The 12,391-nt window shown below is 49.1% G+C and overlaps 1 protein-coding gene across 5 annotated transcripts; it reads left to right on the forward strand.

The window, feature by feature from the left end:
- Positions 1 to 900: 900 nt before the first annotated feature.
- On the forward strand, positions 901 to 12,103 carry ZNF34 (zinc finger protein 34). Of its 5 annotated transcripts, none has more exons than XM_070632394.1 (5): positions 901 to 980; positions 6,755 to 6,842; positions 7,149 to 7,275; positions 7,714 to 7,833; positions 9,695 to 12,103. In XM_070632394.1, the coding sequence occupies exons 2-5, from the start codon at positions 6,810 to 6,812 to the stop codon at positions 11,302 to 11,304; spliced, it is 1,890 nt and encodes a 629-aa protein (XP_070488495.1). In that variant the 5' UTR covers positions 901 to 980; positions 6,755 to 6,809; the 3' UTR covers positions 11,305 to 12,103. The 5 variants fall into 5 exon arrangements, with proteins under 5 accessions (XP_070488495.1, XP_070488497.1, XP_070488498.1 ...); XM_070632396.1 differs by having other exon boundaries at positions 961 to 1,712; XM_070632397.1 differs by lacking the exon at positions 901 to 980 and adding an exon at positions 1,110 to 2,638.
- Positions 12,104 to 12,391: the final 288 nt, after the last annotated feature.

Genomic DNA, 12,391 nt, shown 5'->3' on the forward strand with positions numbered 1-12,391 from the left:
GGCAGGCAGTTTGGGGACAGTAGGATTGGGTGGCTTGGTGAGGTGAGATGGTCCCTGAGGCTGCCGGTGGAGATGCACTGGCCAGAGAGTCTTCCTGACTTCCCTGAGTTGGATGCATGAGGACTGGTCACTTGAGGGGTGTTTGGAGAGGCTGAACCAGTGTGTTTCCTGGCTAACAAGGTGGCACTTTGCTTTTATGGTCCGGGTCTTTACTGTGAGCTTCACTCCTCGTTCTCCATCTTACCTTCCTGGGCCCCACCTACCCTTGGCCACCCAGCATACCTAGGCAGTGACTCCAGCACGGCTAGGACCTGGATCCTGGGTAGAGAAGACAGGGCAGTGTTTAGTCCTGAAGGCAAGAGCACTGGGTGTGGTGGCCTGGACTGTAACTTGCCGCTGCTTTTACTGCTTGCTTCTCTGTGATGTGGCCTGGGGCCTTGGCCAAACGCGTGACCATCAGGGAGGGTTTGTTCCAGGAGCAGTCAGGCTCCCGAGGAGTCTCATTCTGAGTGGATACTGGGCCCTTTGTACAGGAGTTAGGGCAGCGAGTTAAACTCTGAAATGGGCTTTGACCAGTAAGTATCCTCTTCACTCAACGTTCTGGGTGATCAGGTGGCCCTGAGGAAGGCTGTGCTTTTGTGTAAAGGAAAGTCGGATCTTGGTTGTAGTGCCTTTAGCGCCTCACTAGGAAGAGACAACTAAAAATTACTGTAATCTGTTAGCATCCGAAATCCGTGCTGAGGCCTCGAGGTCATGGTTGTGGCCTGCCACCTGGTGGCAGTGTCCCGGATTTACGGCGTTGCATTTAATGGTCCTCGAGGAGGCCGGCCACCGAGATGTGGAGTTCGTTTCCCAGAGCGGCCCAAGGGCGCCTCCTCCCAAGGCGCGGGGCTTTACGTCACTTCCTGCTGGGTTTCCATTGGCGGGGCTGATTGGGTAGGCGGGGCCTGGTCGCGCGGCAGTTCCTCTGCGGCGCTGAGGTGAGTGTGGGTCCGTTAGGGGCGGGCGTGGACGTTCCCTTCGCGACTGCCGCAAGGCTCGGGGTCGGGGCCGCCCCAGGTCAGCGACGCCTCCCGTGCCGGGGCCTCCCTGCCTGACTCCCCTTCCAGGGCGCCTCACGAGGCTGCTTCTGCGTCCCTTCTCCCCGGGACCCCGCCCCGCGCCGGCGCGCCCTCCACGGACTGACGGCCCCTCGGGGTTCGCCCCGCCCCGGCCCCGCACGCCGGCCCGCTCGGAGCTGTCTGTCCCTAACCCCACCCCGGCCCCGCAGACCGGCCCACCCCGCGCACGCTCGGAGCTGTCTGTCCCTAACCCCGCCCCGGCCCAGCCCGGCCCCGCGTGCTCTGGGCTGTCTGTCCCGCGCCCGCGCCCCCGCCCCGCGCACGCTCGGGGCTGTCTGTCCCTAACCCCACCCCGGCCCAGCCCGGCCCCGCGGGCTCGGGGCTGTCTGGCCCGCTCCCCCGCCCCGCGCATGCTCGGGGCTGTCTGTCCCTCTCCCGCCCCGCCGCTCCCCGTCTCCCGCCGCTTCCCCCGCCCCGGCTCCCGGCGGGGCTGTTGATGCCCGCACACTCTCTTCCCCTGACGCCCCTCTGAGCCCTCCCCGCGCCCCGCCGAGCTGCCCACCTTCCTCCCCGTGCCTCTGCTCCCGGCGCTCCGGGGCCTCCTCCCTGCAGCCGCAGTTTGGTTTCTCTTCGCACGGGCCTTTATTCAAGGTCGGAAACCTTTTCATTTCTCCTACGGTTTTGTGCTTTTAGTGTATGTTAGAAAACAAAACAAAACAAACCCTTTTAAGGAAAGTTTAAAATGGAAGGAAATACAGTGAATGGATTAGCAAACACTGGTGACTGGGCTTGCCAGTTCCTTTGTTGCCACAGTTGTTTCAAGCCTTTTTTTTTTTTTTTTAAAGATTTTATTTCTCCCCAAAGCCCCCGGGTACATAGTTGTATATTCCTCATTGTGGGTCCTTCTAGTTGTGGCATGTGGGACGCTGCCTCAGCGTGGTTTGATGAGCCGTGCCGTGTCCGCGCCCGGGATTCGAACCAACCAAACACTGGGCCGCCTGCAGCGGAGCGCGTGAACTTAACCACTCGGCCACGGGGCCAGCCCCAAGCCTCTTTTTTTTTTTTTTTTTTTTAATAAATTTAAGAAAACTGTTGAGGGAGATTACTCTTAGACCCAGAGTCCTAGTCCCGTTCGCTTCGTTAGGTAACCCCTGTTTTGAACAGTATTCTTTCAACAGTTTTGTTTTTAGCTTTACTGAGATACAATTGACACGGGAATTGTATACATTTAAGGTGTACAACCTGATGTTTTAAACGTGTACTTTGTAAATGAAATAATCACCACGTTCAACCTGACGTGTCCATCGCCTCACAAAGATACCGTTTTCTTTGTTTTTTTTCTTTTTTGGTGAGAACACTTAAGACCTACCCTCTTAGCAAATTTCAAAGTGTACAATACAGTGTCGTTAACTGCAGTCAGGATGCTGTACCTCAGGTTTCCAGACCTTACTCATCTGGCATAACTGAAAGTTTGTATTTTGACTAGCAGCTGTCCCTTTTCCCCAACCCCACACCCTGGCAACCACCATTCTACTCTCTGCTCCCGTGAGTTGGACTATGTACACACAGATGAGATGGTCAGTATTCGTCTTTGTCTGGCTATTTCACTTAGCGTAATGCTCTCCAGGTTCATCCATGTTGTTGCAAATGGCAAGATTTCCTTCTTTGTTATAGCTGAGTCATATTCCATTGTATATGTCTATATGCCACATCTTCTTTATCCATTTATCCATGGATGGACGCTTAGGTTGCTTCCGTGTCTTGGCTATCATGAATGATGCTGCAGTGAACATGGGAGTGCAGATATCTCTCTGAGTGATCCAGATTTCATTTATTTTGAATAAATACCCAGAACTTGGGTTGCTGGATCATAGGGTAGTTCTAGTCTTAATTTTTTGAGGAAGCTCCATACTGTTTTCCACAGTGGCTGCGCCAGTTTACACCCTCACCACCAGTGCACAAGGGTTCCGTTTTCTCCACATCCTCACCAGCACCTGTTAGCTTTTGCATCTTGATAACAGCTGTTCCAGCAAGTGTGAGGTGACAGCTCACTGTGGTTTTGATTTTTATTTCCCTGATGATTAGTGATGCTGAGCGTCTTTCCATGTGCCCATCTGTATGTCTTCTTGGAGAAATACCTATTCAGGTTCTTTGCCCAGTTTTGAATCACATTATTTGGTTTCTTTGGTGTTGAGTTGTGTGAGTTCCTTGTATTTTTGGATCTTAACGCCTTATCAGACATATGTTTGCAAGTATATTCTTCCATTCTTTAGGCGCATTTTCACTCTGTTGATTATTTTGCTGTCAGCACATTTTCTTCTACACACCTAGTAGTGTTTCTGTATTTTAAAATCTACGTACGTATGGTACTATTGACATTCTACACTTAACAGCCTTACTCAACCTTGCAGCTTTGTGCTGTGTCTCCGTGACAGTGATGTGGTTCATTCCTTTCAAACACTGTGACCTTGCCTGTTCCTTGATGGATATTGAGGCCGTTCCCTTTTCTCTTGTACACAGGCGTGCGGTAATGTTCTTGTGTGTCTTTATGTGTGCATTAGCCAGAGTTGCTGTAGGGCACATACCTAGAGTTAGGTTCCTGACTGAGGGGTTTGCAGGGTTTCAGCTTTACCAGTGTTTCCAGAGTGATGGTACTAACTTACAGTCCTGTGGGACTCAGAGTCTCCATGTTTCCTTGTGTCTTCAACATTGCATATTGTGAAGAATTTTATATTTTCCCCAGTTTATGGGGAAAGAAGTCTTCTTTTAATTTGCCTCTACCTAATTCTTAATAATGTTGAAAATCTTTCAGCTATTTATTGGGCAGCTTGATTTCTTTATCTGTGATTTACCAGGTCACATCCTGTGTTCATTGTTTTTTCAATAGAATGGTCTTTTCCTTTTTGTATTTTTTAATATATTCTGTATATTTGTCTTTTGTTATATACATTTGCAAATAGCTTCTTTTACTCTGCAGGTCATCTTTTAATTTTGTAGGGTCTTGTACAGAAGATTTTTTTTGATGGAGTAAAAGTAAACAACTTTTCCTTTTTGGACTGTGTTTTTTGCATATTATTTCCTTATATTAGCTATCAGCATTTTTTAAGAACATTTAGGTCTTCAACCCACCTGAAATATATTTTTGTGTGCCAAAGAAGGCAGGGTTCTAATTTTATTTTCCTGTGGAAAATCAGTTGTGCCAGCACAATTTGTTGAATAGCCCATTGCTGCATTGCGGCTGTGTCCTTCGCATGTGCCTGGATCTATTGCAGTATCTTCTCTCCTATGCTCGGACCTCACTTTTGTTGCTAGAACCCAACAATAATCCTTGATGTCTAGTAGGGCAGGCCCTCCTGTCCTTCATTCTTTTTTGGCATTGCCTTGGTTGATCCTGGATCGTTAATCTTGTGATATTTAGAGTCATTTTGGTCAGATTTCATGATATCCTTTTGCAGTTTTGATTGCCCAGGATTAATAGATCGATTTGGGGAGAACTGACATTTTTATGATATTGAGTTCTCTTATTTATGAACATTGACTGCTTCTCCATATGCTTTTTTTTTTAATGCCTTTCAATAAAATTTTATCATTTTTTGTTAGACTTCTTCTAAGGTGCCGTACAGTTGTTGCAGCTGTTGTGAATGCCAGCTTCTGGTTGCTGATTGCTAGTATATAGGAGTGGTATTGATTAGTCTGTATTAACCTTGTATATGGCAATCCTGGGGAACTCTGATCATCCGAACAGTGAGTTGAGACTCTTGGATTTTCTATGTTGATGATCTTATCATTCTCAAATAATGGCCGTTTCGGCTATTCTCTTCCAATCCTTATGGCTTGTGTTTTTTTTCTGTGACTGCTGCATGGGCTAGGATCTTTGGTAGATGTTGGATAGCAGCAGGGGAGGGAGCAGCCTTGTCTCTGACTCCTGTGAGTGCCTCTGCTGTGTTATCTTAGTACTGTTATGGAAACAGACTGGAGTGCTGGGAACCCCAGGGTCCTGGACCACACTGAGAACCACTGCTGTGTGTGTGGCATTAGCATTGTGTCCCCGTTTTTGTTCTTAATAGTATTTCATTTTCCATCTCTTCCTGCCCGGCTTGGACCTGCCAGATGTTTATGTATTTTATTAGCATTTTCAAAGAACAGGTGTTGAGATTGTTTTATGTTTCTTTAAGTCGTGTTTTCTTTATTTTCTTTCATCATCTTTCCTGGAATTACTTTCTCATTCTGTCTGATTTCTTCTTGAATGCTTAGATCATTTATTTCAGTCTCTCTTGTGTTAAAATAAGTACATTCAGAAGCACATTTTCCCCTAGGTAGACTTTGTTTCCATTTCTGCCTTGGTTTCTGCTTCTATGTTTTTCTTGGAGGGGTTATTTTTTTCTATCATATATTTCTACTAAAACAACAATATGGTCAGAGAATGTTTTGCCGAATGATATCAGCCTTTGGAATTTGTTGAAACTTTCTTTGTTGCCTAGTATGTGATGTTTTTTATAATATTCAGTGTACATCTTGAAAAAATGTGTATTGTCTGTGTTTTAAGTAAATATTCTCTACTTGATCCACTCGTTTCTGAGGGAAGTGTGTTAAAACCTCTCATCCCAGGGGAGGGTTTGCCAGTCCCTCTTTGCTGCTTCAGTTGGCTTTAGCTTTCTGCATTTCAAGAGTTTGTTGGTAGATACGCACATACTTGTAATTACAACTTTGTGGTGGATTTTTCCTTTTATTAATATGTGGTGTCCATTTTTGTTCCTATTAATGACTTTTTACTTTCAGTTCTGTTTTCATTGGTATAAGTATCACTAAACACATGCAGCAATGCATATTAAGCTCACAGACACTACAGCGAGGGGAAGAAGCCGGCACGGAGCAGTGTAGACGGCAGAGGCCCTCTAGTAAAGTTCCCCAGAGGCACAGCGGATCTGTGGTGGTGGAGGTCAGGAGAGAGGCTCCCCTCAGTAGCTCAGGAGGGACGTGGGGCCTGCAGGGGCAGGAGGGCTGACCTGGGCACTGGTTCCATGGGCATGGGCCTATTGTGACTGCCCCTTGAGCTGTGTGCTGAGGATTTACTCACTCTTCTGTGTAAATGTCGTACTTCAATAAAGAGCTTTAAAGACACCGGAAAGGTCTATAGCTATTACAGCTTTATTTTGATTGGTGTTTCTTTGATCTGTCTTATATTCAGCTTGGGTTATTTTATTTCCGGTTGTACGGGTGCATTTTGTGTGTCTAATTGGAGAGTCTTGTGCTTTCAGTAGGTGAGTTTAATCCTTTTATTTCTCACCATTGCTCATCTGTTGGACTTGTTTGTACTAGTTTTGTATTTTTACCTTCTGTACTTTGTCTTTGTTCTATGCCTTCTATTGATTTTTTATTTTACTTCCTTCTCAACCCTTAATGTGTTGTCTTTATTCCTTCATATGAAGTGAGTGAGTGTCTCCGTCCTCCTCTGAATGAGGCAACTTCCTCTGCAGGGAGGAGTGGTGGGGTAGGCGGGGAAGGCAGGGGTGGGGCAGGTCCCACGAGAAGAGGGAGGCCATCCAGGCAGGGGGGTGGGGCTGGGCAGGGCTGCCCCAGGCAGGGAGTGGAGTCTGCCAGGGAGGCCAGCCCTGTTGGGCGTGAGTGAGGCCCTGAAGCCACTGCAGGAGGGGCCAGGCTGGGCCTCCGTATGTTCCTCTCTCTTCCCTCAGCACCTGAGTGACTGGCTCCTGCCTACCACCCCGCGGAAGTCCAGGGTACTAGGTGATGGCGGCTTTGCACCTGTCTGCCCCACCCCAGGTGAGTGTCTGTCCTGCCCGGGAGATGTGAGCTCTCCACCCAGGGCTTCCCTGCCTGCTCTGCCTCAGCAGACGTTATCAGGCATCTCTGGTCTGGGGCGCTAAGCAGAGGAAGAGTCGCCTGGGACTCCCACAGCCTCCCTGGATAGCTGGCTCACTGGCTAAAGGGTCAGGACACCCCCTGGGCCATGTTGGGGGCTCATGCCTATGGGCACTCCTGTGCTGCTGCCCCAGCATACCTCTGCTACCCCTGCCCCAGGGCCAGCTTGAGCCACACCTGGGCCTGCAGCAGCCTCTGTCATTCCAGGCCGAGCTGACCTTTGAGGACGTGGCTGTGTTCCTCTCTCAGGAGGAGTGGGGCCGTCTAGACCCTGCTCAGAGGGGCCTCTACAGGGACGTGATGCTGGAGACCTACAGGAACCTGGTCTCCCTGGGTAAGGTCCCTCCCTAGGATGCAGCTCAGGGAACAGCCCTGGAGACTGGGGGCTCAGCAGGGCTAGGCTGGGGGCTTCACCACCCAGAGATGAGTGTTGCTGACCCAGGCAGCCCGGTGTGTGCAGAGGAGGGGGGCGGGTGGGGCTGGGTCAGCCCTTCCCTCCTCTGAGCTGGATAAAACTGCCCCACTGCCTCAGACCCGAGGCAGGCCCCTCCCCAGGGGGATTTGCACACTTCCTGGTGGAGAGAGCCCCCTGTGCTCTTGTTCCTTATGCTCAGATCTTCATCTTCATGACCACCCCAGCCCTCCAGAGAGTGTCTAGACTTCTGTCACCCCACTATACCTGTGTTCCCCCCTCCCCCTGCAGTCCCATGGTGAGACCATGCTTGGTGCAGCCCTACATCCTTGGCACTAACCCCAGTCCCCTTCTTCCCAGGAGCTGGGCCTGCAGGTCCCAAGCCTGGAGTGATCACACAGCTGGAGCGAGGGGATGAGCCATGGGTCCTGGACACACAGGGCGTCGAGGGGAGAGAGCGACAGAAAGTTGATGGCTCAGGTGCGTGGGGCTGCTTCCCTAACTCAGTTGCTGAACAAGCATTTGTCAGGGTCCAAGGTGTGTGTCTAATGACTCAGGAGTTTGGAGGAAGATGCATCAGGGTCAGCATGGCAGCCTTGGGAGTGGTCTCTGCTGAAACCTGGGTCACCTTCTTCAGCCTTGGTATCTCAGTGGGATTTCTTGAGCTGAATCTCCTAGGTAAGTGAGAGGGACAGTGTTGGCAGACGAGAAGAGGGAAGGGCATTCTGTGAGGGAAGGCTGGGTCCATGGGACCCCATGGAGCCCTGCCCTCTAGAGCTCATGCCCTACGAGGGGTTCAGATAGGGACATAGTGATGGAGACCATTGCTTCATTCCCCTCTTGTGAACTAACCCACTTGACAATCATAGACCATTGCAGGAGAGTGAGGATACACGTCACCCAAATCTCACCCTCAGATACAAGTGTGTTCTGGTGTGTACCCTGTGTACCTTTTCTAGCACCGTCAGTTCCACCTCTGTAGACGAGTGTTGCTTCTTAACAGGAGTGCAGTGATCCTATGTGCACTGCTGTCTCCCCGACTTTTTCACTAAACCTGTTTCCATTTCAGTACCCACGAGTCTCGGTCACTGCTGTCACTGGAAGTGCCAGTGGGAATGGTGTTCTTTAGGTTCATTGCCATGAACAAGGCTGATGAGCATCCTTTTGCACGTGTCTTGATAAAGTCCTAGGAAGGAATTCCTGACTCAAAGGATTTGAATTTTTCTCTTGTAAATTTATTTGAATACAAATACCTACAGAAATGGGGCAGACCCTGTTTAGAGCTCAGTGAACTTTTACAAAAAGCCAGCCTCTATATCAAAATACAGAATGTTTCCGTTTCCCTGGGTGCCCACTAGGCCTCCTCTGTCATTTCCCCTGCTCCCCACAGGGCCCTTCTCTCTGTTCCTGCAGGCTGCTCTGCCCTGGGGCTTGTCTGTCTGGACACGGGTGGGGCATCTGAACCTTGGGAGGGTCGCCATGCTGCGTGCGTTTCTTCTTTCTCGTTGCCATCCACTGCTCTGTTGTGTGAACACACCACAAGTCATTTTCCATTCAACCTGTAGAGGACATTTGGTTGTACTTATCATGGCATTGTGCATGTGTCTTTTGGCTCACAGAGGATGCGTTTCTGGTGGGTGTTTTCCTGCAAGTGGAGTCACTGTGAGCATCTAGTCAGGGAAGGAAGGAATGGAGGCTTGAGCACCAGGAAGCATTCTGTGTGGCATCTTGAGTTTAAGGTACTGGTGGCTCACCTGGGCGACGCCTCAGACCTGTGGGAAGAGCCGTGGGAATGGGGTGGCCTGCTAGGGGGAGCTGAGGCACCCCGGCCTCTGTTGCTCTGCCCTTCTCCTCCACAGCTGGCACAAACTCAGCCCTCTGCCCTCCTGGGGAGGTGACTGGTTTTCCAGCGTGAATTAGCTGCTGTTAGTCAGCCTTACGCTCCTTGGCCTTAATTTCTTTGTCAGTCAGATGTCCTCCATGCCTTTCAGGGCCCCTCCTTGCGTTGGTTTCCATGGTGCTGTGAAGCCTCCATCTCTGTCCTTTTGTAATGAGGACAGGTGTCCTGCAGTCCCACTCAGGCAGGGGTTGTGGGTGGAAGGCAGGCAGGAAGGGTGTGGATGTTAGAGTTGTCAGATCTGTGTTTAAAGGCTTGTGCTGCCATGTGGCCATGGCCCTGGGTGAGGTCTTTAAGCCTTGAGGCTCCAGGCTCTCATCCCTGCAAGGTGGTGTGACTTTGGGGATGATGGAATTGGTATGCCACAGGTGGTCAGCAGCATCTTCACACCTTCCTTCCAGAGTCAGAACAGGTGACTCTGAGATGTTCTGTTTGTTGTTTCAGCTCATGAGACCAGGACTGAGTACAAGGAGTTGACTTCAGGGAAGATGCTTGATGGTGGAGAACTGGGCCGACTCAGGCAGACTGTTCCCCAAGGACCTGAGCCAAGAGAGGAATGTGAACGTGCCAGGGAGCCGGAGGAGTGTGTGGACAAGCCTGTGGCACAGAGAGGCCCCAGGCCAGTCACACTGACCAATGATGCAAGTGGCCAGGAGTCTGGGGGAAGCCTCACATTGGAGTCAAGTCCTGTTCCTGATCAGAGACCTCACAAGTGTGACATATGTGAACAAAGTTTTGAACAGAGATCATACCTCAATAACCATAAGCGTGTACACAGGTCAAAAAAACCAAATACAGTTCATGATTCTGGGGAAATCTTCAGTGCAAATTTAGTTGTTAAAGAAGATCAGAAAATTCCCATTGGGAAAAGATTGCATTATTGTGGTTACTGTGGGAAAGCCTTCAGGTACAGTGCTAACCTTGTCAAGCACCAGCGGCTTCACAGTGAAGAGAAACCCTACAAGTGTGATGAGTGTGGGAAAGCCTTCAGCCAGAGCTGCGAGTTCATCAATCACCGGAGGATGCACTCAGGGGAGATCCCCTACCGGTGTGATGAGTGTGGGAAGACATTTAATCGGAGGCCCAACCTCATGAAGCATCAGAGGATCCACACTGGGGAGAAGCCCTACAAGTGTGGCGAGTGTGGGAAACACTTCAGCGCCTATTCTTCCCTTATATATCACCAGAGGATCCACACTGGAGAGAAACCCTATAAGTGCAACGACTGTGGGAAAGCCTTCAGTGACAGCTCAATCCTCATCCGACATCGTCGGACTCACACTGGAGAGAAGCCATTTGAGTGTAAAGAATGTGGCAAAGGCTTTACCCAAAGTTCTAACCTTATCCAACATCAAAGAATTCACACTGGAGAGAAACCCTATAAATGTAACGAATGTGAGAAAGCCTTCATCCAAAAAACCAAACTTGTTGAACATCAGAGGAGCCATACTGGAGAGAAGCCCTATGAATGTAATGACTGTGGCAAAGTCTTCAGCCAGAGCACACACCTCATCCAACATCAGAGGATCCACACAGGAGAGAAGCCCTACAAGTGTGGTGAGTGTGGGAAGGCCTTCCACAACAGTTCCAGACTCATCCATCACCAAAGGTCACACCATGGAGAGAAGCCGTACAAATGCAGTGATTGCAAGAAAGCCTTCAGCCAGGGCGCTTACCTCATCCAGCACCGGAGGATCCACACGGGGGAGAAGCCCTACAAGTGTGGCGAGTGTGGCAAGGCCTTCCGGCACAGTTCCAACATGTTCCAGCATCAGAGGATCCACACTGGGGAGAAGCCCTACAAGTGTGGCGAGTGTGGGAAACACTTCAGCGCCTACCCTTCCCTTATATATCACCAGAGGATCCACACTGGAGAGAAACCCTATAAGTGCAATGACTGTGGGAAAGCCTTCAGTGACAGCTCAATCCTCATCCGACATCGTCGGACTCACACTGGAGAGAAGCCATTTGAGTGTAAAGAATGCGGCAAAGGCTTTACCCAAAGTTTTAACCTTATCCAACATCAAAGAATTCACACTGGAGAGACCCTGTAAATGTAACGAATGTGAGAAAGCGTTCATCCAAAAAACCAAACTTGTTCAACATCCGAGGAGCCACACAGGGGAGAAGCCCTGCAAGCATGGCAAGCGTAGGAAGGCGTTCCAGCACAGTCCACTGTGTTCCCGCATCAGAGGATCCATAGCGGGAACCCCTCTCCCTGACAGTGGAGGAGGGCCTGTGAGTTCTGCGCACTTGCTCTACATGATCCACCCACCCCTTTATTTATTGTCCACACAGTGATGTCACAGGTCAAAGGGCATTTCTGTCTAATTAAAAAAACCTCTTCGTAAACCAAAAGCAGTGCATGTTCCTTTTAGACAAATTGAGAGAGAGTAAGGAAGCAAAAAGGGAAAGCTCCTGTAACCTCCCTCACTTAGAGAAAGAGACCTCGTTGCTGCTGATTTAGTCTAAGTTTCCTTTCAGACACATGTAGGAGCGTTTAAAAAGAAAACAGCCTTGTCATCGTAGCACTAGGATCTTCACCTCTGCTATTTCCTCAGTACCAGAAAACTCACACTGGAGAGAATGCCACATAGATACTTTTACATATGGTAAATTTAAAAACAATAACTGAGTCATACTTTTCTGTGTCACTTAAGAGAGTTGATAATTGCCTTTTTTATTGTGGTAAAATATACATAACACAGTTTACCATTTTAATCACTTTTAAGTGTACAGCTCGGTGGCATTAAATACATTCACAATGTTGTGTAACTATCACCACTATGTATTTCCAGAACTGTTTTGTTATCCCAAGCAGAAACTTTGTCCCCATTAAACAATAACACTCCATGTGCCCTTTCTTCCAGCCACTCTATTCTGTTTTCTGTCTCTATGATTTGCCTACTCTAGGTACCTCATATAAGTAGAATCAGACAACATTTGCCTTTTATGTCTGGCTTATTTAATTTAGCATGATGTCCTCAGGGTTCATCCATGTTGTTGCCAGTATCAGCACATCATTCTTTTTTATGGCTGAATAATATTCTACTGTGTGTAGACACCACATTTTGCTTATCAGTCCATCTGTTGATGGACACTCGGGTGTTTCTACCTTTTGACTATTGTGTATGATGCTGC

The sequence above is a fragment of the Equus przewalskii genome, chromosome 8 (genome assembly GCF_037783145.1).
Source record: "Equus przewalskii isolate Varuska chromosome 8, EquPr2, whole genome shotgun sequence".
In the NCBI taxonomy this organism is placed as follows: Eukaryota; Metazoa; Chordata; class Mammalia; order Perissodactyla; family Equidae; genus Equus; species Equus przewalskii.